This window comes from Panthera onca, chromosome A1 (assembly GCF_046562875.1).
Source record: "Panthera onca isolate mPanOnc1 chromosome A1, mPanOnc1 haplotype 2, whole genome shotgun sequence".
NCBI lineage: Eukaryota > Metazoa > Chordata > Mammalia > Carnivora > Felidae > Panthera > Panthera onca.
In genome coordinates this window covers 225,260,075-225,286,491 of record NC_138339.1, presented here as the reverse complement: position 1 = coordinate 225,286,491, position 26,417 = coordinate 225,260,075, and the positions used below count along the sequence as shown (strand labels likewise).

Sequence of the window (26,417 nt, the reverse complement as noted above, 5' to 3'; positions counted from 1 at the left end):
TGTGAATGGGTCAAATTTAGAATGCAAACAGAAGTGTGTTGGGAGAGAATCTGAATCTCTGAATTCAGAGAATCTCTGAATCTGCCCTCTTTTCCATACAGCTCATTGCACTGCCCTGCATTTTACATGATACGAAAGATTCACAGAGAAAAGATGAACACAAACTCACAATTCCCCTGGAGAAGGAAGAGGGAGCAATAGAGCCTCTGCCCACTTACCAAGGGGGCCTCAGAATCTGTCCCTACCTAGAGAACCAGTGCACATGGGCACAGCCAACATAATCCCAGGAGAAGGGCACTGGTAAGTAGGAGTAGTTGTGCACGTGTAAATGGTCACTGAGACGTGTGCATCATCCTTCTATACTGATTTGCATGATTCATTTTCCTAGCCATAGTTGGACCCCGCTCAGGGTGAGTGCAGCAGGACAGGAGGGAGCAGGGACTGGAGGAAACGGAGCCATACCTTCACAGGGGCTCGGCCCTTCACCAGGCAAATAAGTCAGAGCCAACTGGATTGTTGAATTGTCAGAGCAGAAGAGACCGCAGACATCTTAAATGATCAGTTGAAGTAAGTTTTACAGTAAAAACAAAAAACAAACAAAAAACAGGCATCCAGAGTCTTTAAGTGAAGATCACGAGGCTGACTGGTAACCGAAGTTCGTCTTGTCATTGAAAGGCTCCCTCCCTTCCCAGAGTTCTTTTAAGGTCTATGACCCTCTCTAAGCCAGTTACCCCGTAGGGACTTTTACGGTTGCCGGTTTCCCAGGCAGTGATGGAGACTGCGATCCCGTTCATTTCATCTGATGGTTTGGCAGAGGATTCAGAGGGGAAAGAAGAGAAAAGCACGGAAGGAGAGACGCGTGAGGCGAGCCCGACACAGGATGGGGCAAAGTCCTCATGCTGCTCGGAGCTGGGCTTGCTGCGATCGACCGACCGGGGCTCGTGGTTTGGAGTGGGGGCTGCGCGGGACTCATAATAGATGTTTAAGTAAGAAACTTGGCAGGAAGCAGATGCTTTCACCTGCTGAGAAGTTCCTGAGCCCCCCAAAGAAACTGCACCCCCATAACTCCCCCCCACACACACACAAAGTTAAGGGCACCACACCTGCCTTCCCCAGATGGGGCTCCCTGTGCGAACGCCTCCTCGTCCTCCAGGATTTTCCAGCGCGGGCTCAAGCTCCTCCCTCGCCGGAGCGGGGCTGCTGTCCTCCAGCCAAGCGCCAGCCAGAGCAGCGGCTGGGGGGCGGCGGGGAGTGGGCCCCGCTCGCAGCCATTGGCTGTGCGGGCCGCAGGGGCGGAGGGAGACCCGCGGTCCCGCCGACTCGGCGGCCCCGGCTTCACTCCAGCTGCGCCCGCCGCCCGCCCGTGCGCTCCGGCAGCTCACCGCACGCTGCGCCTGACTTCCTCGCGGACGGCTTCGCGGGCGCGGATCGCAGAGACCCGGGGGCCTGCGAGGAGCTTGGCGCCGCCCTAGTCCCACCCGGGGTGCCGGAGCGCGGCCGGGGAGGTCGGAGCTTCCCGACCCGCAGGTCAGTGACAGGCTCCCGACGCCGCCCGCGCGCGGAGGCAGAGGAGCGGGGAGCCGGGGACGCGCGGGGTGCCGAGCGCCGGAGGAGGGCTCGCCCTCGGCGGGGAGCGCCCCGACTCCTCGCGTGGGGCGGCCTCGAGTTGCGGAGCTTCCACTCCCTCCGGAGCCGCCTCCCAGACTCTCCCCGGCTCCCGGAGGTTTGGCTCCTTCTCTGGACACCCCGAATCCATCCCATTTGTGGCTAGCCGTGTCCTTTGCGGCCCCCAGCAACCTCCGCAGGTCGGAGGTTCCAGATTCTCGGGATGACCTCCCTGAGCGACGGAATGCCCGTGGCCCCGGGAGCACCCGCTTTTGTCCCGGACCCAGAGAGCCGGGAGGACCTGCCCCCGCGTCCGCTGCTGCACAGATTGACTCCTCTGTGCAAGTGTAGACAGTTCTACACTTTGCAGAACGTGTTTCTAGGTGCATTGTTTGCTTTTGCCTTTGTGGTTCGTGCGGTCACCTCTCCGGATTTCCAGGGTCATCCGGCCATTCCTCTACTCGCCACGCGCACACTGCCCGCTTTGCATCTTCCTGTGTTTGCGGGAGTCTTTTCACCCATCTTGGGTGGCTTCAAATCCGGGGAAGTTTTACCTGGTGCTGAACACTTGCGTTCCCCAGCGGTGGCTTCCGAGTTCCCGAAGAAGCCAGCCGCGCCAGCTACTTTCCCCTTTTCCCGGGTCTGAGGATTTGCTGGAATCCCGTGTTTCCCTGTCGAGGTGCGTGGATTACGGACAAATGACATCCTAGATGATTTAGGAGAGAGGTGTGTGATGTGCCCCACTCCGGGTAGCAGAAGGATGCGTTCATTCACAGAAGCATCTTGTTGAGGACCAGGTTTGTGGCTGTACCTGCGCGCTTTCTGCCGCTGCTTGCCTGCGGCCCGCCAGGCTTGGGTTGGTGTCAGACTCCGGGGGCAGGGTCTGTTTCCTAACCTCCTTCAGGTCCTCTGCCTGTTAAATTTCCTTCGTTATTTATTTATTTATTTATTTACTTATTTATTTATTTTACTGAAGTGTGTAAGTACTTAGGTGGTTCTTTGTGGTGGATAATAGGATCCTATGGTTCTGGACATTCTCAAAGCCTTTTGGTCCAGTCCACGCTGTAGGTGCAAAGGGCGAAACCCGCAACGATTACGCCCTGGGGCCAACCCCAGGGACCACTCCTCAAGATGTTTCTCCTCTGGAGCTTTTTGCTTTACATTTTCTAGATTCGTTGTCAGACAACAGCCGATCAACAGAAAAAAAGCAAGATAAGTGATAGCGTTTTCTTAAACGGTTTACCTCCTAATGCAGTCTTGATGCCCAGTGCATCCCCCTTAAAAAGAAAGGTATTTAATTAGCTTAAAGTATGCAACTAGTCTGACTGTTTTAGCTTATTTGTACTCTAGCTCCTACAGATTCTTAAATCTATTTCGTGACTAAAATGCTTCATTTCGCTAAGTACAGAGGCGTCTTGTCCCCCTACCCCCACCATCCCACATGTACACAGCACCGCACCTAGTTATAATCAGCACCTAGTTGATCCCTTGATGCACATCGCTCTTTGAAGTGTGTATCAGTGAGTCCAGCTCGTAACCAAGTTGCACTGCCACCACTCCCACAGGGCACGTCCTTCGAATGCTGGGCACTGTGGGGATGGAGAGCCATCTGCCAGCCTCTGAACATTCTGGGAATATGGAGCTCCAGAAAATGGGTGGGGTATTCCATTTCTGTGTTTTGATTTTGAGGCTTATTACTTCTTTGGGTTATGTATTTATTATTTTTGATTCTTCTACATAAGGCAGAGTGCTCTGAAGAGCTCCACACTTGCTCATGGTTCTCATTAAAGAAGATTCATGTAAGGTAAGATACATTCCATTTTCCCTGCTGTTAGTGCAATTCAACAGATTTCATTTGATGTCTGTGATGTGCAAAAGCTTGTCAGGGGTTAAGAGATAAATAATGGTGTGATGACATATGGCATAGAATCCATAAGAGGGTTTATTTGCAGGTTTCCTAGGACTTTTTTTTAATGAGGGCAGATGAAGGATGGCAGTTGATTGGTAAGAATGATTAACCATACTAATCATTAAGTAATGTGGAGTCATACATTTATTCTTTTTAAGTTTATTTATTTATTTTGAGAGAGAGAGAGAGAGCACACACATACACACAAATGGGTAGGGGCAGAGAGAGAATCCCAAGCAGGCTCCGCACTCAGTGCCGAGCCCGACATGGGGCTCAAACTCATGAACCATGAGGTCATGACTGGAGCCAAAATCAAGAGTTGGACGCTTAACTGACTGAGCCACCCAGAAGCCCCCATTTTTTCTAAGAATGAAAGATTAACCCATCACAAGCAAAACTCTCTGATTTGGCCTCTATGTAGATCTATGTCAGCCCATTTGATAATATCCCTTCTTCTCTAGGCTTGCTCTTCTCCTTGCACTTGTATTTTAATATCTTTTTCTTTCTTTTTTTTTAAGTTGTAGACTTTAAGCATTTTTATATTTAATTTGTTATTAGGGAGAAGCAAAACTTATAATTGAGTTTTTTTATTCTGCTCCTTTGAGTTTTTAAAATAGTAATTTAAGAACCTGGAAAACTATATTCCTAAAAGTCCCTTGACATCAGGTACTGTGTAGGTCCCACTTGCCTGGCTCTTAGCACTGATGAGCCATTCAGTAAACGTCTGCTAAATGAAACCAGAACCCAAGAAAGTAGTGTTGCAGAAGAATGCCATTTTCTTCAAGTAGCCATGTGTGGAGCATATTATATTATTATATTACTATGTCAATATAAAGCATCACGGGCTTAACTTTTATTATTGTTATTATTCCTAGTGACAGCTAAAAAAATAATAAAGCCTTTAACTTAATTAATGGAATAGGGAACATAACAAAGAAGCAGCTCAAACTAAGTGCATGAGTTGGCAAGATTCCTTTTAGCTAACGGATGTACCTAGAGAAATCAAGCCAGAGACATAGGTGCAGAAGTCCGTGATATGTACACATGTGGACCAGCCTTTGATTTCGAACTCAGGAAGTCTATCTATGCATTCACTGACCATGTCAGATCTAGGACAGCAGGCTGATGAGCCAAGTTCTGGGAGCCCTTCAGTTCTGATTGTGTTTTGTGGCAGGTGTGCCTATGGTATATAGTGTTCGGAGTTACTCAGTCTCAAGACACAGTATGCCTCCTTCAGGAGTTCCTATGTATAGGATCCATGCTCATGTTCACATTTGGAACCAGAAAGTAATCACTGTTTAGTCTAATAAGTTTTTTGGCAACAACAAAAACCATTAAAAAAATGGAGATTCTGAATAGTCAAGTAGCCATATACAATGTAATAGTATCTCTAAGCATGAAATGGCACAATCCAACCAAAACAGTGCCAATATTTCAAAGCTCTGAATTTATATCAGGAACAGGATAGACTGCCATTAGTATTTCCTGAATTCCTAATTTTTAAATTCTCACCTATTAAGTTATATTAAAATGGGAAATCAGTGGGCCCAGATTTGTAATTTACATTATGGGCTTGATTGTTGACCCTGTTGATGTTGTTGATATTTTTGACTGTTTGATAGTGTTATAGACAGTAGTGAATGGGTATGGAAATTATAAGCCTGTAATACTTGCTAAACAGGGTAACTTAAAGTAAAATACCCGTGTATAATTTTTGATGTGAAACAAAAGGATAGGTGGCTGTTAGATCCTGTGTCAAATTCAGAAAGACACGAAGATGATTTATTCCAAGGTTAAAACACCAAGACAATTCATTCAACATATAAATTTGCTCCTCAGGGAAAGCCAAAATAGCAGCTTTCCTGATTAATTTGCCACAGTGGTCTGATACTGATTAGAAGTGCCTGGTAATTTATTAACTATTGCCCATTAAACCAGTTTGGTTCTTAATCACTTTCAATTTCCCCTGTGACCAGGATTCTAGCAGAGGGATCCACTCTTTTCTTTTCTTAAATAAAACATTCACGGTATCCCATAAAATGCAACTGTAATACAAAGAGCAGTTAAGCCCTAATGGGCAGATTGACTTATTTGTCTCAGCCTGAGAGTCTTAAACTTTGAAAGGAAAGGTACAAGTGAACCATTTCAAAGGTTTGTGTTAAGTATATGCAGTACAAAAAGGAATAGGAGGAGGAGGAGTGGGGTGGGGGAGGGAAAAAGGAGGGGGAGGAGAAAGAGTTCTGGGCTTAAAAGCCAGTTGCCTTTTCACTGCATATGCTATCATTAAATTTTATTTCTATTTTTCTAATGAAAACACCTTTATTGGTTTTTTGCTGATTATAAAACAGTATATTTCTGTGTACCAAAATTCACATACATGCACAAAATAGGATGTAACCAAACATACCCATATTACCTGCTAACAAGAAATGTTAATAACTTGGTGCATAATCTCTTGTTTAGTTTAGTTTACTTTTGCATGCCTCTAATATTGTGTAGCAGTGCTAGTAGTTCTTATTTTGTGAAAATGGAATCACACTATGCACTATTCTGAAGCTTACTTTTTGACTTAGGCATACGCGTCCAGCATCTTTCCAGGTTAGAAAATGTAGTCCTTTTTATTATATCAGAGTCCTCCATTGCATGATTCTAACATCATTTATTTAACCAATCCTTGACTCACGGACATCATGGTAGCTGCAGTGTTTAGCTACAGAATGCATCTTTGTGCACGCACCTTTTAAATTTGTCTAACTTTATCCCATGGGGTAAATTCTCAGAATGTATTATTTATATTGTTAGCCTACAATGCCGTACATTTTTGGATGAAATGGGAAGCACTCAAATAATTCATCTGATAAGCCTGGCACATTTTCTGCCCTTAAAAAAAAACAAAACATTCTGGAGCATCTGGGTGGTTCAGGCAGTTAAGCATCCGACTTCGGCTCAGGTCATGATCTCACAGTTCATGGGTTCGAGCCCCACTTCAGGCTGTGTGCTGACAGCTTAGAGCCTGGAGTCTGTTTCCAATTCTGTGTCTCCCTCTCTCTCTGCCCTTCCCCCATCTCCCTCTCTCTCTCTCTCTCTCTCTCTCCACTAAATAAACATTAACAAAAATTTATAAAAAAACAAAAACATTTTTATTGATTTTTATTGATGTTTGACATTCATATAAAGGAGCACTCAATGTGAGTATTCATGTGCTCAACACACCCATGTAAATAGAACCCAGGTTAAAAAATATATATTTACTAATACTCTCCTTGATGACCTTCATATACCTTGGTAGCCTGTCATTCTAACAATTCCTCATGAGAAAGTCCTTAGTGAGCTTGTTGACCTCGATTTCCATGAGTCAAGTGCAAGGTTAAGGGCACACTTTTAGAATGACAGTGGAATAATGACAGATTCTCAGACCTTCAAAAGGACTACTTGGCAACAAAGTTGGTCTGGTTCACTGAAATGAGTTTCCAAGATCTTTCCTTCTGTCTCCTGTCTAGTATCCTTATCATTTTTGGTCTCAGATTTGGACCTTCATGGCATATATTTTGATTCAAATGATGAATTAACCTCTGAATGACAAAGGAAACCGAGTAACATGTTTTTCACCTAATTTCTTCTTGTTGGCTGCCCAACTCAGCTCTGAGTATAGAGTGGATTTGGAACCAGGAAAGGATCCTAGGCTCCTAATTTGTGGTTTCAGCCACTAGCTATCTCCTTCCACCATCCTTTTCCAGAAGGTATATGAACAATGACCTTCAAATTTTAATTTACTTAACTTTGGAGACCTTGGCTTCCTGATTTATAAGTACTTCTAGTTACCCAATTCTATGAATAATGTTTTCCTTTTGTGGTTGCTTATTTACTTTTTGTTTTGGTATTGTTTGATTTTCTGAATAGAGGAAAATTAATATTAAGAGAGATCACAGGGAAAGAAAGAATAACTTAATATATGATAAATGACTTAAGTCAGTTCCAGAATGAATGAAAAGAAAAAAAAAATTTGCTTCTTTTCTGCTCATGTGTTTTCATTCTTTTTGTTATTTTTCCAAGAAGCTGAGGTCTGGATTAGGGTGTTAGCACAATACCGCTTAGGATATCACTGCTCACATCACCATGACTATGATCCAGATGGAATGGTATTCAGAGTATGGTCCATGCATCAGTGCCAGCCCTTGAATCGTTACTCACTCACCATGAGATATGGGACTTGAGCCAGAATATAAGGCACTAGTATACTTTTTAGTTTAGCTTTCTCCCTCCCTCCCTTCCAACCTCCCTCCCTCCCTCCTTCCCTCCTTCCTTCCTTCCTCCCTCCCTCCCTCTGTCCTTCCTTCCTTCCTTCCCTCCCTCCTTCCCTCCTTCCTTCCTTCCTCCCTCCCTCCCTCTGTCCTTCCTTCCTTCCTTCCCTCCCTCCCTCCCTCCTTCCTTCCTTCCTTCCCTCCCTCCCTCCCCCCTCCCTCCCTCCCTCCTTCCTTCCTTTCTTCCTTCCTTCCTTCCTTCCCTCCCTCCCTCCCTTCCTCCCTCCTTCCCTCCCTCCCTCCCTCCCTCCCTCCTTCCTTCCTTCCTCCCTCTGTCTGTCTGTCTTCTTTCTGTAGTAAGACATTTTGGATGCTGGAAGCAGTGCTTTACAAGTTCCTCATTTCACAAGGACTCGTAGCCCACATATTCCTGACAGAGGCAAGTGGCTACTTTAAGTAGCAATGATCTCCAGTGTGGGGCTTTGTAGTTAAATTGAGAAATTTATAAAACTGTAAACATTTTCCATTTCTGTGCTGATTTTCTGTTGAATTTTGTTTTGCTCTGTTTTGGCTTTTAGGTTCTTTTGGTGAGGGGAGAGGTGAGCTAATTCTTGAGGTAGAGTGACTAACAGAGTACCACGGCATATGATGTTCCTGAATGAAGTAAATTAAAATTGTCTTCCTCTGTGATGATTGGAAAGTGGGTATTGTCCTTGATCCTGTTTGTCTCCACAGATGAATACAGTGCCAAGCGTTGTGATTGTAAGGGACTTAGTAATTTTCAAAGGATGGGATTATCATGAAGTTTAACTGAAAGAACATTTTAAATTAAAAACAATGTGTTCTATTTTATATCCAGTCAGGTCTTCACTGACTCACTATGGTAAACTCTCATGATTTTCATTGTGCTCTTCAAAATACATTTGTTACAATCCCTGATCTATGTTCACAGTAATGAATTTCAATATTTACAGCAGATTCCTACATCCTTTCCTTGGTTATCCTGGTGGATACTTGATTAAATAAAATTTTTGTTGACACAATTGCTTGATAAAAAGTATGCTCAGAGTTTGCTCTAGAACTTGAAACGATAAATTGTATTGCCATAACTAAAATAGTTATAAAATTTAGGGTGTGTTCCACATTATTCTTTACTATTGAGTACTTATCCTTTGAGTAATTGATATGATTTTATACAAAATCATTCATTCATTCAGTAAATATTATTGCACATCCAAAAAATAGAACAAATATGGAATACCTCTTCAAGAAGCTTCCAGTTTCTTCATTCCCTTACTCTTTTATTCACGCAACCATCCTACAAATGCTTATTGAATATCTTTATACAAGACACTGTGCTGGTTCATGGTTATAAAGATTAGTGAAATGGTATCCTCTATTTATGAGTTCATAGTCTATCAAAGTTTTAGAGAAACAGGTAAACAAATATAATAAGTATAATAAAATGTGAGAAATGCTAGTGTGAAAAGGTATAGATATAATCATGAGAATGCAGAGAAAGGAGCCAGAAATTTGCATATAGAAAGTAGGTGGGGATTTATATTATGAGTGAATAACTAGATGAGACAGGAGGGAAGGCTTGAATAGAGTCTTGCAGAATGAACAAATTGGATTTTGGGTGGAGTTAGGGAGAAGACATATATAAATATAAGGATTAAACATATATGCTTTTTAAAAAATGTGGGAAATCAAGAACAGTTTGATATGCTTGAACCACCAATCTTCGGAACAATGGGAAAAATGAGGCTGGAAAAGTAGCAGGTAGCCTGATAAAAAGGAACATATAATATAGCACAGGTAATATAGGAAAGGTCTTTTAGATTTGTTACTCAAGATGATCACTATAAAAATTGTATATGCAATAGACTCATGCATATAATAGTAATATTTTATCACCTTCCTGTACATAGTTAACAAGTATTTGTTGAATGAATAAATGAATGCACCAGAAAATATAGTTTTTCTTAACCAAAGGCAATACCACTGTCCCATTACTTGTATAATGAATTGTTTTTTCCCATTAGAAGTAATGAGTTAGTCTTAATATCTTTACTATCTCTTACATGTTCCCACTTTAAACCCTTTGTGCATACTGAAGTTATAGCTGGTCAGGACTATCCTTACACGGTAGCACCTGATCATGTTCCAGATTATTAGGGAATATGTTTTTGGCCACACCAGTAGCTAATTCTCATCCCTTTAAGCCTCACTCTTGCATGAAATTAAAGTTCACCAAAACATCCTCTACAATCTTCTTGCTCACCACTGCCACGAGGTGGTTTTAACATATTACATAGACAATTCATGCAACTCTAAGTTATACTCAGAATTTGGCTTCTTTAATTTCTTGAATACCAAGCATAACCTCTGCTGTCATAGTATAATAAGACCTTACATCAGTCAGTAGAAGGTAGATAATGGCTTACAACAACAAGTGCCAAGGGACACCTGGGTGGCTCAGGAGGTTAAGCATCCGACTCCTGGTTTCGGCTCAGCTCATGATCTCATAGTTCCATTGAGTTTGAGCCCCACCTTGGGCTCTGTGCTGGCAGGGCAGAGCCTGCTTGGGATTCTCCCTCTCTCTCTCTGCCCCTCCCAACTTGTACTGTCTCTGTCTCTCTCAAAATAAATAAATAAACTTAAAAAATTTTAACAGAAACACACACAAAAAAACAAGTGCATTCGTCATTAACACTAAGTATTGATAAGGCCAGCAAGGGTGGCGGTCCTCACCCAGCTCACCCCGGGACAGAAGCTGTCCTGCACTTAAAGAGTTACTGCAGCAAAGGGAAGGGATGTGGCAAATCTCACATGGGCCTTACATTTTCTACCTAGAAGTGACATGTCACTTTTTCCAGATTCTGTTGGCCAAAACAAGTCATCTGGCCACCCTAAATTCAGAGGGGATGGGAACATGCAATCCTACAACATGTCTGGAAGGAGAAAGGAACAGCAGAAACACATGAACAGCATGAATGACCACAAGTCTTGAAATTATCCCTCTTTTACCCTCAGGCTCCCTGGAGAGAAGGAAGGTAGTGAATATAGAGCATTTGGAGACACAGGGATACAGATTTGAATTCCAGCCCTGCCTCTAAGTGGCTGGGTGATCTTGGGCAAGCTTTTAAATTCTCTGATCCTTAATTTTCTCATCCGTTAAAGAAAGGTGAGGAGCGATAATGACTACCTTAAAGAGCTGTGAAGATGAGAGAAAATACACATGCACAATGCCTGTGTACACATGAACACACATACAAAATTAGTATATGCTTTTATTTAATAAATCCTGGCTGCTATCATTGATATTCTTACTGCTGTTTTCCTAAACTGGCGTGCTGGACATTCTTTCCCCTACATGACATCCTGGGTATACCTTCTTCTGCCTATCATATCCTGGAGCCATATATATTCCCATTCTACAATTACTAGGGTATGCTCCCCCCACTCTCTTTCTCTCCCCTCTACCTCCTCTACTCTTCTGACACGATTTGCCCCCTACATTCCAGTGCACACCATTGAAATAAAAGAGAACTAAGACTAGATATAAGACTAGTGAGGGGCGTCTGGGTGGCTCAGCCAGTTAAGTGTCCGACTCTTTTAGCTCACGGCATGATCTCATGAAGCCCCATGTCAGGCTCTGGGCTCACAGCAAGGAGCCTGCTTGGGATTCTTACTTTCCGCCCCACCGCCCCCCACCTCTGTCTGCCCCTCTGCTGCTTGCTTGCATGGTCTCTCTCTCTCAAAATAAATAAATAAACATGAAAAAAAAAAATAGTAGTGAGTGAAGTGTGGACATGTGCTTCTGACCAAAGCTATTCCTACAACTGAATAAAACACATAGAGCCCACAACCTTAAAAGTAGATAGCCCCACCCTGATAAAGGAAAAAGTCAGTTAAATCTCATATAAGAGATAGTCATGGTTCCCTTAAATAAAACAATATTTCTTTATATTTTTAAAAGAATATATAACTATTGTGGTGGTCTTTTTTCTCCAAGTAATTCCTAATTATTTTTCAATTTCACCTCCTTTTATGTTTTTAAGTTAAAAACACATTCTGGGAGAATTTGAGCCTACACTTGTTTATTGCTTCCCTATTGTCTTTGACAGATTCTTGAGTCGTTATCTAAAATGACAACAGGCTGCTAAGGACTTGATTTCCTCCTACACTTGATAGCCTGCCATATCATTTTGTTCCATGTTACAAGGAACATGTAGACATTCTCTTTGTTAGCCAGACTTTTGAGTTCACTGTACTGCCTGAGATAGAGACAGACAGACAGACAGAAAACGAGGGAGATAGAGAGCATTAAGGCAAGCACTGCTGTTTGGTCCACACCAAGGATTAGGAGGACCACAGGAAGTCCCATGTGGGAATACGCTTTCCTCATGAGGACACAATGTCCTCTTTTCTGTCCCCTGTCCTCCCTGGTGTACCTGAAAATCCTGGTAGATGAGTAATTTCAGAGCCATAAGAGAGCACTTTGTCTCCTTATAGTGGTGTTTTATGTAACCCCTGTCTAAAATCTGACTCATCTCGTACTCATCATTTTAGGGTACTTACCTATATTCACAGTCATATGATTGCTGATGACTGGCAAAAAGCACTATTAATATCAGTGCCCTCTTTTTTCATTTGTAGCCGCATTTTGCAGTGACAATTGATGATTTAATCAATCATGCCTATGTAGTGAAGCCTCCATGAAAACCCAGAAAGACAGGGTTCAGAGAGCATCCGGGCCGCCGTGCTGGGACGTGCTGGGAGAGGGGATCACTCGGCATGGAAGCTCTGTGCCCTTTCCCCATACCTTGCTCTATGCATCACCTGCTGCTGTCTGGTTGTTTCTGAGTTATATCCTTTTACAATAAACTGGTAACCTAATAAGTAAAATGTTTCTCTGAGTTCAGTGAGCTGCTCTAGAAAATTAATTGAAGCTGAGGAGGGGGGCTTGGGAACCTCTGATTTATCACCATTCAGAAACACATGTAACAACCTGGGGCTTAGGACTGGTGTCAGAAATGTCTATATTGCAGGGGCGCCTGGGTGGCGCAGTCGGTTAAGCGTCCGACTTCAGCCAGGTCACGATCTCGCGGTCTGTGAGTTCGAGCCCCGCGTCAGGCTCTGGGCTGATGGCTCGGAGCCTGGAGCCTGTTTCCGATTCTGTGTCTCCCTCTCTCTCTGCCCCTCCCCCATTCATGCTCTGTCTCTCTCTGTCCCAAAAATAAATAAAAAAAGTTGAAAAAAAAAAAAATTAAAAAAAAAAAAAAAAAAAAAGAAATGTCTATATTGCAGACGAGGGTGTCGTAGGATTGAACCCTCAACCGGTGAAATCTGATACTATCTCCCCATAGTGTCGTCGGAACTGGGTTGAATTATAGGACACTCCGCCAGTATTCCTAGAATTGCTTGTTGGTGTGGAGAAGAGCTCCCCAGTTCTGCCTCACACACTGGAATTGGTACCAGATCCTATTTAACCTGAAACTAATATAATGTTATATGTCAATTACATCTCAATAAAAAAACCCCAAAACACCAACTATTCTTTCTTGACTCAAGATGCCTCCAGAGTCCCTAATATCTTTGGGTATTTAAATTGTAGGAGAGATGTCTGGCTGCTTCTGAAGATGACTGATGATGTAAGACAAACAATTGGATTTCATGATTCTGGAGGTCCAGACTGAGATTCAGACCAGTGGGTGATGGCAGGAGTGAAGTTAGGAATAAGGCTGGCTGGCAAGTCACCATTCCTAGTGTTTAGGCAGCATCTCCCACCACCATGAATCCAGTTTCTCTGGCATATCAAACTTCCTCTAACGCTTCACCTCCAGTAACCATGGATTAGTGGGCATAATGAGCTGATGGTAGCAGCAAATATGTGAGGTTTTTCCAATGCCATTTGAAAGATTCCTTTGAAGAATCAGGCTTCTATCATTGCATATTTTTAAAAGCTCCTAACATTTTAGCTCACTTACAAATATCCTACCAAGCCTATTTTCATTAATAGCTTTGGGGACAAGTCATTTTTCCCCACAACTTGTATGTTGAGAAATTCCAAATCTACTGCAAAGTTGCAAGGATAATAACCATGCACACCTATAGATTGTTTAACTATAGACTTTAACTAGACTAAACCAATTGTGAACATTTTGACATATATGCTTTATCATATTTCTTTCTGTATGTGTGTATAAGTGTGTGTGCTTGTTTTTTGGGTTGTTTTTTGTTTTTGTTTTTGGCTAAAACATTTGAGTGTTATTTGCTGATTATTAGGACACTTTTTGGCTACAAACTTTAACATGCATTTCCTAGTAACAGAACATTCTCCTATATCACTTAGGAAATTTAATATTTATATAATACAATTATCTAGTGTGCTATCTATGTTTAAATTTCCCCAGTTGTCCTCATAATGTCCTTTATAAGAAAGCCATTTTTTCTTCTAATTGGCCAAAGGATCTTGCATTGCATCCGGGAATGGATCTTGAAATCTGCTCCCTATTTCTTTTTCTGAATATTCATCTGACTCCTAAATAATGTAATATGGCCAAAACTGGCTGGATCCAAAACAGCCTGCCTAAGCTGCCAATTACTAATCATTCTTCCTAAATACCCATTTTACTGTGGAAAGCATCATCATTGACTGTCAGCCATAGAGGACCGGGAAAAATGGAGAACTTATTTAGCGAAATTCATATGTATATATTATGCTAAATACTGGGCTAATATCCAGAAGGGATGGGCAATTTACATACTATGTAATCAACTAAGGTTCTATTTGTAGTTATATTATGAGGGACAATGGCTCATTAATTCAAGTAAATGCTGTGCCTTGATTAAAAATGTCATCATGTAGAAACTCTGTGAGCTTGAGACTTAAAATGTAAGACCTAAAACATTTATATACATTTGTAATATTCAAATCTATTCTTAAGGAGTAGACTATAAAGCATCTTAGTTTAAACAAATACATGACTGTAGTTGTCATGAATAGTGGCTTGCTTAATTATTTGATAATACTCAAGTTCTTTTCAGACAACCTGTGTCATCACTTTTTTTTTTAATTGTACCTGTACATGTGATTTTATGGATAGAGGATAGCTATTAGTCTTTGGAATACTCTTATTTGCAAAACCAGAGAACTGGATATATCATATAAGTTATATTCCTCTCTTCCCTCTGCTTCAGTTATCAAGATATTTTAAGTAGAGGTGAAGTTTGGGGGTTAATTTATGGAGTGAATGAAATATTTACTACATATCCATTGTTATAAATTGAAAGTTTATGAGAAGATGAAAATTTACAAGAAAGTACATATAAAACAACAGGCATTTACAGAAAGAGGCAAACCTAAAGGTCCTCATTAAACACATTAGTTTGGATGCCTATGGGAGACGGAAGGAAATGGAATGAGGAATCAAGATAAAGAGGAATCAATGAAGACAATAAGCTACAAACTGAGGAATCTACCTACTTAAAGAATTAGGCAGCAGTAGACACAAACGAAAGTACTGGTTGGGAGGGATACAGCTTCACATTTTCCCCAATTATAGTGCGTGGTCCATGGCTGCCCACTTGTGAGGAATCTGCTTAGACTTAGAGGGGACTTCATTAAATGGCTGTTGAAAAACAAACGTCCAGGCTTTTCCCTATTCCCTTACAGCAGTTTTAGAGGAACCCACAGTTCCCTGGAGCCTGAGAGAGGAGACTGGGGATACGTAGTGGTCTACATGTAAAGATTGAAAGAAAATTGTAACAATCACAAAATTAGGTTTACAAGGACAAATTTTCCCAGTGTCATACTCTATAACGGGACTGTTACGAGAAATTCCTGATTAAACAAAAAATATATTAGAGCTAAGTTATTTTAGAGGCAGAATGACAGACCATGGAAGAGGAGAAAACACCATTCCATTCTGCTACCAGAGCATGATTTAATGAAAAATTTTTTATATATGTCCAATCTTATTAAAAATAAGTAAGGTTTTTAAGTATACTAATGGTATGATTTAACCAATTTTAGCTGCTCCAGTTCTGGTATATATGCTGCGGGAGAGTACACTAGCTGTTTTTCTTAATACACTTCTAAAATACTGGAAAAGATCAGATCCTAGTGGAGGGCGAGAACTGACCTGAAAGCCCTTACTAAAAATACTATAACATCTTGAAAGGCCAGTCTTGCTTCCTGCCTTCTTTCTTCCCACTGACTCATTTGGACATTGCCTATGATCCTCAAGTCATCATTTCTCTGGCTGTTCGCTTTTCCTTTAAATCAAGTGTTTAAGCACAGTGACCTTTCCTCCCTCTCCATAGAAGATTTTCATTGTTCTGCTGCTTCTTACTCAGCTCATGCTTCCTTCAGCCTTCAGGGTGCTACTTTTCTCATTCTGATTTGGATTAATTGTGTTAGCCTAGATGGGTCCAATATCCCCAGAGGGTAGGACCCGAGCCCTTCCTGGTCTTTTCTACACATCATAAAAGAATCATGACAATGCTATGCCTAGACCTGTCTTTGTATTTGACCTGTTTTTTAACCAGAGAATTATGCATTTAAACTATCTTATTCTAAAAGAGTGACATTCTTTTATTCTTAAGAAGCAGTGTTTTGGTCGTGAAATCTTCACATGGAATATAAATACAACAAAAATTCATTAAGAATAATACTTGGAGGGGCGCCTGTGTGGCTCCGACTTCGGTTCAGGTCATGATCTCACGTTCGTGAGATGGAGCCCCGTGTCGGGCTCTGTGCTGACAGCTCAAAGCCTGGAGCCTGCTTCGGATTCTGTGTCTCCCTCTCTCTCTGCCCCTCCCCTAATCACATTCTGTCTCTCTCTCTCTTTCAAAAATAAATAAAGATTAAAAAAAATTTAAAAAGACTACTTTGATTTCTCCAGAAAAACAGTGTTATATAAATGCAAGGGAGGTCATACTATAATTACATTTGAGGTTGTACAAGATGGATGGTCAGTCATGTATATATTCCCTTTTGAAATACTTGCTTGTATACATGTTTTTTTTAACTTCAATCTACACCACTTTGTATATCAAGAAAGGTATATTCTGAATATTTTGTGAGTTATAATTTATGTAGATAACGATTTTTTAAAGAATTAGTACAAACAGTTCATCTAGCATAAAAGCATTCTGAGTATAATTTATTTTGTTAGGGAAATATTTTACTGGGCCTGAGAGTAATCCAGATTACCCTTACCACCAAGTCCTCACCAAGATAGAGAGAATTAGGAGACTGGTCTGGATCTAAAACAACTTAAAGACCTACCATAGAAATTGATTTTTTAAATGTTAAAAAAAATTTTTTTAGCTGATACTAAATTACTACTTTGTCATTTTAAAAATTTTCACCAAAGTACTATGAAAAAGCTCTGACTATATTCTGATCATTCATTTGAACAGTAAAGAGAACTGTTAATTTTAATTTTTTGTCTAACATTATCAGTCCAGATCCATGAATTCCAGTGTATTATTCAGAATCTTCATATTCTATATTTCTTCTCACAAGATGGTCTTCAAATTCAATATTTGATAATACATAGACTCAGTTTATTTCATCACTTGGTTTTATTTTTTATTGGGCTATGACAGGGAATCATAAACAGAATTCACATATAATTCTACCCTGCTAAGTATTATACTGACACGAGCAGTTCTCAGACAAATATATGGATGGCTGAATCATCTTTGAATAATTATAGCACATAAGACAATAAACTTTATTTTCATTATTCCAAGACCAGGGGTAAGTATTTGCAACTGCAAGTGACAACTGACATTTAGAGAAGTGTGGGTGGGGCATATGTATGTCAGCACCAACCTTCTCTCATCTAGCATGACCTAAAAGGCCATCAGCCAAAGAGAAAGCATTCAGAGAGAAGATAATCGTGCAAATAGTAAAGGAATGGCTCGAGGTCTCATAGAAAGCATATTGTTTTTTAAGTAGAACTAAAACCAGCTTTGCTTACGTGTGATGAGGTCCCTACTAGATTTTGGAAATGATAGTTTCTATGTGTTCTACAGAGAAAGAGATCCAATATATCATTATGTTAATCAAATTCTACATTTGTAGACGGAAATAAGGATTTTACCATGTCATGTTAATAACTTATCAACTCTATCAAATCATTACTGATGGTTTGAGAGGATAGCCTTTTGGAGAATGACATAGCAGGACTTGCTAATGATGAAAAGCTGATTCCAACATCCTAACAGCCAGGGTACTCTTTATGTCTGCAAGGCAACAAAGCAGCTTATCCCAGTTTTCCACAATAAAAACCTTTCAAATAGTTGTTCTTCACATAGAAATGTATTGAATAAAGGTCAGAAACAAAGCAATTGCCGTGCCAGATTTGAGGCTGACTGTGGGCTGAGTTGTGGACACCATTACGTTGTAGAAGTCAAGGCATGGCGTTGGCTCCACCCATATGCAGGCCACCAGAGGTCTTGCAGTGCTTGTGTGTGCAGACTCAGAGGTGGGGGCCTGTCGGCTCTTTTTCCTTTTACCAGGCATGAAGTACACATCAGAGGGTATGCTTTTGTTCTTCTGAAACTTTACAGTTCTCATAATGACCCCATGGGAAGGAAAGCTTCCATTCTTCCAGAGGACTCACAGAGGCATGGTGCTGAGTGTCCTGGAACCAGAGACCCCCCAGTCTGCCCTGTCTCTACTGTCTCTCCACCTCCCTGCCCCACTGGGCTCATGGTGACATTACACATCCACTCTTCCTCACTTAAGTAGGTGACTGCCTTTTGTAGATTCCTCCCCGGCACAGGTTTTTATTCCAAGACACAAAGGGAAAGCTGGCTGACCATGAACCAAAATATTTACACAAATCTTCATTTGTAATGTTTTGATCTAGCTGTCTCATTTCCCTTTCTCAAATATCACTTTTTGAGGATGGCTCAGAAAAAAAAAAAAAGAACATCATAATGCCCACGTGGCTTTAGGTGCCACCCGAAATGAGGGGACATCGATGCTGCCCTGAGACAGGTCAAGGCTATGCATTTAAGATGAAGTCTCTCTCTTCTTTTCTTTAAACCTAATCCGTTTGGGAGAAATGGCCCAAGGTGCATCATCTTGAAACGTTTGTTTGATTTCATTTTCACAGTGCTACCTTTGGCCTCATTCACACAGTCACAAGGCCTGAACATGTACAACCTGCTTCATCCTGAACATTTATACACAGATTGTCAAAACATTCACCAGAGAGAAGGAAGATTCACCAAATTTTTAAAACTTGAATAAGAAAATGAGAATCAGTGCCATCAAAACTAAAACACTCTCTAACAGTGCAAATATTCGGTGGTTTCAGAGTAGGACAGTGAAACAAAATTTGCATATCTGTCATTTAAAATTAAGAAGTATTCTGGAAATGATACTAAGTCTGAAATACTGGGAGGAAAACATTTAAAGGAGAAGGTATTTAATTGTGAAGTGTCGGACAATAACACAAACTTTCATTTGTTCATTTCTACCATTCTTCTAAGACCTCTTAGAAGATCAGATGCTCTCCCCAAATCTTCTTAGCCTCCTTTCCTGTAAACCATTTCACAGACAGTTGAGGCCCACAGGGGCCCTTTTGTCTGAAAGTGAAGATCTTCTTGATGTGAAAAGTTTCCTTGGAATATTTACAACGTAAAGAGATGCCTTTGTTTTAAAAAAGTGGTCTGGCAGCCAGCTGTGAGCTTCTCCACTGAACTGCTGACACCCTAGTGACACTGTCTGTGCCTCCAGCTCACCCCCAGAAAATGACAGTGTTGGGTAGCAAAGGTGGCTTTAGAAAAATCAGCCAATTCCAGCTGAATCTATGACCTGCACGTGTCAGAACTGTAGGACCAGCCGAGACTCTGAAAGCTCTTCTAGCCGTTCTAAGCATTCAGAAGGAACTATATTTCTACTGGGACTTTACGTGGGATGGCCTTTTATAATTTTCTAAGTATGTTTATGGAAATGTTATCACATCCTAGCTCAGGACCTCTTGGTGAGGTAAGGAAAGGTGAGTTTTATTGCACGAACAGGAAAATTGAAATGCCAAGAGTGAACAGCGAGCTTGCCCAGAGTAAGTGGCAGGTAGGAGCTAATGATGCAACTCTTCATCATTTTTCTCTTCCCATCACAGTTAAGAAAACTAAGAACACAGTTCAGGCATGGGGTCTAGTCCCTAGTCTGTCACTGTCTAGCTGTGTACCCTGAGTAAATCATGTCTTTGTGGCTCAGTTTCCTCATCTACAAAATGAGAATAATAATTCCTGCTCTACCAAGTAGCTGTGAGGAACACATAAACTGCTTAGTCCCCTTGTCACCCATGCTAGGAAAATAGGATGTAAAATCCTTACTACTCAAATGTCAGGAAAATTGAGACCAGATGGTATAAGGAGTGAGGATGGGCAGAAACCCCACGTCCTAGCTTATCTTTTAATGAGAGGTTTCTTTAGTCAGATCAGTTAGCTTCTTTGTCTCTCAGTTTCCTCAGCTAGATTTAGGAGGTCTTTCCAGAACACTAAGAATATTTCTTCTTATTCATTCAGCCCATAAGGTTTCCATCCTAGTTTTCTTTCCTAATGATCTTGCTGCCTCTGAGACTATTTTCCCTAAAGATGAATGGCTAGGACATTTACATAAAGAGGCAAGGGACTGTCAAATCAGTGTGACACATTTTAGTCCCCCTGTGACTCTCTCTCTCTCTTTTTTTAAGGATCATTAGGAGCCTGTAGCAACTTAATGGAATTAAAATCACCAAGCAAAGTATAATGAGGAGTAGGAGTCAAATTACTTTAGGAACTACTAAGACACTGTATGTGGCCTACTCAGAGGAACTCACTAAGATCATTAGCCTGCATGACACCCAGCAGGGACAATCTTCTCATAAGTGTCCCCTGCTTCCCAGGGATCATTAATGCTGCTCAGCTCTGGCCACAGTGGCCAATGTCAGACCCTCAAAGAATCAGCCACTTAATTAGATCTGGAGTACAGAAGGGAAAAGCAAGTTTTCAAGATAAAATGCAGGGCAGAGTTTAGGAAGAGGGAAAGCCAGGGGCAGAGTGGATTTTTCACATTAGCATTTCATTCTATCTGACAGGAGGAGGTTTAGAAATTTACAACAAAGGGATCTAATGCCACAGAGAGCTAGGAAGAGCCTCTTTTCTCGACTTGAAGAGTCTTCTGCCCAGAGGGATCGATGCATTCCGCGCCTCCACGTGGACTTAGCGGGCTGGAGGCCGAGGCAGAAACCACTGTGACTTTGCCAGTCATGGAGGAGAGGGTGTCTGAGACATGCTACACCCACACTCGGAGCCTGGGGAATCATGCCGTCTCCTGCTTGCTACCTGCCTGTCAGTCTGCTTTGCCTGTGTGTTCCTCACAAGGACCACGTTAGGAGCGAGAACGTGGTCAAGGGCATACTCTGCCTCCCGGCTGCCAGAAAATCATGCCTTCTCCACACCCAATAAACACACATACACACACTATCAACTCATTTTGGCCCAACCTCTACAATTCACAAAGTGCTCCCATGGCTGTTTTCTTGATAACCCAGGTGGGACAGGTGCTATACATTTTACAGATGGGAAAGTGAAGCTCCGAAAATGTAGGCAATTTGCCCAACTTCCCAAAGGTAAAAGGGAATTCGGACCTCAACCCTAAGTCTCTTGACAGCAAATCTTGTACTTTCCATCAGTCAGAGGGAATCCAACCTTTTTTCTTCTAAATTAATCTGAAGTTTTTATTCAGTGCTAAAGTATGCACTAGAACGTACACAGGTAGATAGAAAAGAAATATGAAGAAATGGCCCCTCATTTCAAGGAGATGAATTTTTATAAACAAATCAGAAAATTATAAATGTTCAACAAAAAAGCAAACTTACCTGCACGGCGTAATTCTTCAAAGTCTAGTAGAGATAAATCCTGGCTGGGAAGGTGCTAGTGGGCTAGAGGTGCACAGAGTTAATTTTCTGGAGAAGAGAGGTTTGGCACTGACTTTCTGGGTCCTATTCTCAGATCATCCACTTGGAGCATCTGTTGAAATCACAGCAGATGGAACACATCAGAAATGTATTTTCCTTTTTACTTATTTTAGTTCCTTGGAGAATCCTGGTACCTGGGGTACTGCAGCGGTAAAATGAAATAAAAGTTTGTTTTTATATCATCATTTGTAATATCATAAGCATTACCTGTTCCTGGAGAAGTAATTGCATTCCCTTCCCTTCTTGAAGTGAAAACTGGAAATAAGACTGAAGTGTGATATTTTGTGAATAACGCATTCAGTTGTTCTTTTTTGTTGTGTTTGTTTTTGCAGTGCCAATGGACACCTGATCCCCTGCTGCCTTTGTCTGAAATCCAAGAAGTTTCCTTGTGCTGATTTAACTGCCTGCAATCTTTCCTATCATAAAAAACAAAACAAAACAAAACAAAACAATGCTGATTCTGTCCATTTTAACCCCTGTGTGAAACTGACTTTTAACATACTTGTGCGTTCTTTGACCCTTCATGAAAGATGTCTGAACCTGGCTCTTCATCTGTATTTTCGGGTAACGTGGAGAACGGAACCTTCCTTGAGCTCTTTCCTACATCTCTGTCCACATCGGTAGACCCTTCCTCAGGCCACCTGTCAAATGTCTACATCTATGTGTCCATATTCCTTAGCCTTTTAGCGTTTCTGCTTCTGCTTTTAATCATTGCCCTCCAGAGGCTCAAAAATATCATCTCTTCCAGTTCCTCCTACCCAGAGTACCCAAGTGATGCTGGCAGTTCTTTCACCAATTTGGAAGTCTGTAGTATTTCCTCTCAAAGGTCCACTTTCTCAAACCTTTCCTCATGAAGAAAACAGAAGAATTCTTGAATGCTGCAGCAGCCTCGGTTTTCCCTTGCGGGAAGTGTCACATGAAGTAGTTGCTTCATGAAAGAAATAACCCCCTTTCTTTTCCAACCAATGAGACCTGTGTCTCCTCCTTCACCCCTAATCTCTCCTTCCAGTCATGATGCTTTCCGTTTGTGAATGTAGGAGTTGATGCTGACTCGGAGAAATGTGTGCAAACCTTAAGGGGCAGAATTTCACACAAACCACCTGACCAATCCGGAGCGGACTTCTTGAGGGTGGATCAGTTCGTTTCACTCTGCTGGACACCCGAGGCGGAAATCATGCGAGGCGGCCTCACAGCGGGTGCTGGATACAGACTCTTGCCCTTCATTTCCCTTACAAAACCGTGAAACCAACTGAGCTGGCAGGAACTGGCAAAATTAAGTCTGAGCTACTTAGAAGACATTTTCCATATTTAAAAGATAAAGTGGAAACATCAAATTAAAAAAAAAAAAGAATCCATTTAGATTTAATGTATAATATTCCTATAACCGGAGGCAAAACATGCTAAATGTTTTCACTTTAATAAATGAAAATCACATTTATGGATGAGTAAGTCACTATGGAAAAGTTTTGGAAGAGTAACTTTTAATAGCAAGACAAATATGTGTGATGATGCAGTCTGTAATGTATTTTTGCCTCTTGGTTTTTTTTTTTTCTACTTATGTTATAGTCATAATACTCCTACTGTTGTAGAATTCTTTGTGATAATTGCTGTTACTAAGAGAAACACCCTAAGAGACACTAAGAAGTTTTTATTTTATAGCTATACTTTCTATTAGTGGAAATTAAGCATATGGAAAAATATTCATTTAGTTCTGTTTTCTGCAGTAATAACTCCTAGCAGTCATGTAAGCATGTTCCTTTATTCAGTTTCATAGTCTTTATAATTTTAGTGCAGAATTCTGTTAAGGCTCCCAGATGTCAGATGTTTGTTCACCCACATTAGATTGCAAAACTTAAGGGACTAAATTGCTATTTTACATATTATTATATACTCCATGAATGTGACATGTCTCTGATAATTAGTTGTTCTATGTTAACATAACACTTTGAATTAGAACCCCGGGATGTGGGTTTTTATTAGGAATTATAGACATTCAAATTGTGTAGCTGCTGAGAACTTAGTGATCCTGGGAGCCCCATACTATGTTCACCCAAACACTGAGCTTGGGGGCTTTGTCCATGAAGTGAGGCATACCTGTGAGCACAGACTTAGAAGACGGAAGAAATCAAGCTCCCCCTAAAAACAAAGCAAATAAACTACAGCTTCTTTAGAGTGAGAACTTTAATTTAATTTTAAAAATAATAAATGGCCCACAGCATAAACAATGAAATTCATCAGCCTACGGAACCCACTGCATCAACATGCCCCATCTTCCCATGGCAAGTGGATCATTTCTTGTCCAAAACATTTTCTAACCTTCAGGAGTGGAGTTTCAGTACATCCTTCGGATTGATTGTGCAGGCGACACTGTCTAGTAACTCAAATGGGATAAAGAATCCACCATTTTTACAAGGGGTATTTTTGTCATTCCAAAATGCTGAGACAGATGAGGACTGGTAATGAGGATCTGAAGGTTGTTTGTTTGTTGTTGTTGTTTTCCTTAAATCCATAAGCTTCACTTTAAATCAGACCACACTGAACTATTTATATGAAAAATGTTCCCAGACACCATAAGACCTGCACAGAGTTGCTGTCTTAAAATGCGTAATTAGTGAAAACGTGGTTTCTGCTGCCATTTCAAGCATGGCAATGTGTTGCAGTGTTATCATGTAGTGTAAATGCTGGACTAGAAGAACTCCATTACTTTAGATCATTATCAGCTGTCTCTGAATGTGTGTGTGTGTGTGTGTGCTAATGTATATATATTTTTTCACACGCTCCCAATTAAAAATTCTGTAAAAACTACAGGATAACAGAGGCATCTGTGTTATCACCTTTGCTTTTTTGGTTAATTTTGCGCTATTTTGGTTATTGAGGAAGAAAGGATATGGATCAAGTGATTTAAAAAAAAATAAAGTAACAAGTTTGCCACACAATAGGATAATCTGAGTACCATCTGTTCTAAGGGTAACTTTATATCCTTTCCTTCTGAAAAAGATATAAGGGCTTCTGAAAGTAAAACTGCCTTTAAAAAAAAAACTGCAGGTAGATCCCCCTCCCTGCTGCTGCAGTGGTTCTTGCTCTCCAGATTAAGTAGAGTATTTAAAAGCAACGTTCGCAAATGTGTATTAGGACTTGTCAAGCTTGCCAAGATAACGGATTGCACAATTTGAGATGAACTTGTCCAGGAAGTTCAGAAAGGTTGGAGGACTGGTTTATAAATAAAGAAGTAGAGCCCACTGAAAGCCTGGTTCTTCTCTTATTGTTTTCAGTGAGGTGGTCTTCCCTCTTAGGGAGGCTTTTCCATCACTCTGTCTGCACATCCTCTCTGAAGCAGGGTCCCTAATGAGTGAGTGACCCTGATCTCAGCCTCTCCCCACCCTGCAAGAGTCCCCCACCCTTGGGCCAGTGAGTCGCACACTTCCCTGGTCAGAAGATTCACCTAGACACTTGGAAAATACCCTGGTTTCCAGGCCACAGCCCAGACCTCAGGAGCGGAGCCAGAAAACTGGTATTTGTAAGAAGGGCCCTGGGTGATGCTTGTGATCAGTGGGACACATGGTGGCAAAGGAAGGGTCACATAATTGCCCTAGTGTATTTGCGGAGGTCAAGAGCTCTCACCTCTCATTTACTGCCTGAAACAACTGCTGTATCTCCAAGCTAAGTTGCCCTCCTATGCACAGCTTAAAGCACCCCCACCCCAAACCTACTCACTTTCCTGCAAGGGTTTGAACTCCAGGCCACCCTCCTCAGTGGAAAGCTATGGCCATCGTACTGGGCTCAATGCAAGAGGGACGTGAGGAAGGTCACATCCCTTCTTCCCCACAACACCATTTTCATAAGACCATGTGCATATAACAGACGATGGCAGACGTCTGAGGGCTAACTGACAGGATTTATAAAATGAGAGAAAACATTTTACATTGTATTCTCACAATCCAAAGGAAAACAATGACACAACTGAAAAATGAAACATTCTCAAGGAGAAATGCCAGTTTCTAGAGTTGGCTCTGCTTCAGGTCTGCCTTTCCTGGAGAGGCTGCCACTTCAAGCCATTGCCAGGTCCCGCTCTGGTTTGCAAAGTCCTCTAGGACCCATCCCCACTGGTGCAGCACACAGACCCAAGCCCCCAGTACCACATTCCCCAGAGCCTGAGTTGCTCAGGATAGGATGCCAAGGCTGTGTGTGGAGGGGTATGGTGGGTGTTGGAGGGAAGGCAGGCTGTGGGGGAAGAGTGGAAGGGAGGCTCAGAGCCTCCCAGGACCAGCTCTCCTCAGAATCTCTCCATCTGTGAGAGAACAACTGCTTCTCTTTCCTTCTAGTTATCCAGTGGGCAGCTCTTAGAATCCCACACGTGTCTGTGTGTGTGCACAGACTCATACACACAGAGAATCCCACGCATATGTTCTCTTCCACACACAGCCCTCCTATGAACAAACAACATATCTCAATGTGCACCTCAGTTCTCAAAGTCCATCAACCTCAATTTAACCCTGCCTTCAATGTCAAGCAGAGTACAGTAGTGCCCCATGCTCATCCTTCTCTTTTAAATCTGTGTCTACACATCCACCCTTTTAAAAGAGAGAATTGCTAGTAATGCTCCTTTTTATTGCAACAGAGCTCACTGATCCCTGTAGTCACATTTGACTATATGAAGACCTTATCAAA

At 41.6% G+C, this 26,417-nt stretch overlaps 2 protein-coding genes and 1 long non-coding RNA gene across 4 annotated transcripts in view; 2 read left to right on the top strand and 1 right to left on the bottom strand.

The window, feature by feature from the left end:
* LOC144613162 (uncharacterized) overlaps positions 1-26,417 on the bottom strand; it is a 78,003-nt gene that overhangs the window by 5,929 nt on the left and 45,657 nt on the right. Inside the window, exon 2 of the long non-coding RNA XR_013550471.2 lies at positions 21,651-21,801. This is a non-coding gene — a long non-coding RNA (uncharacterized LOC144613162). The remainder of the gene's footprint in view (positions 1-21,650; positions 21,802-26,417) is intronic.
* Positions 297-22,196, top strand: LOC144613161 (uncharacterized). 2 transcript variants are annotated; one of them, XM_078434312.1, is made up of 3 exons: positions 297-1,527; positions 3,352-3,409; positions 22,082-22,119. In XM_078434312.1, exons 1-2 carry the CDS (start codon positions 803-805, stop codon positions 3,359-3,361), a joined length of 735 nt encoding a protein of 244 aa, XP_078290438.1. In that variant the 5' UTR covers positions 297-802; the 3' UTR covers positions 3,362-3,409; positions 22,082-22,119. The 2 variants fall into 2 exon arrangements, with proteins under 2 accessions (XP_078290438.1, XP_078290433.1); XM_078434307.1 differs by having other exon boundaries at positions 300-1,527; positions 3,348-3,409; positions 22,082-22,196.
* Positions 22,166-24,994, top strand: SERTM1 (serine rich and transmembrane domain containing 1). The gene has a single exon (XM_060628437.3). It carries the CDS (start codon positions 22,280-22,282, stop codon positions 22,601-22,603), a length of 324 nt encoding a protein of 107 aa, XP_060484420.1. The 5' UTR covers positions 22,166-22,279; the 3' UTR covers positions 22,604-24,994.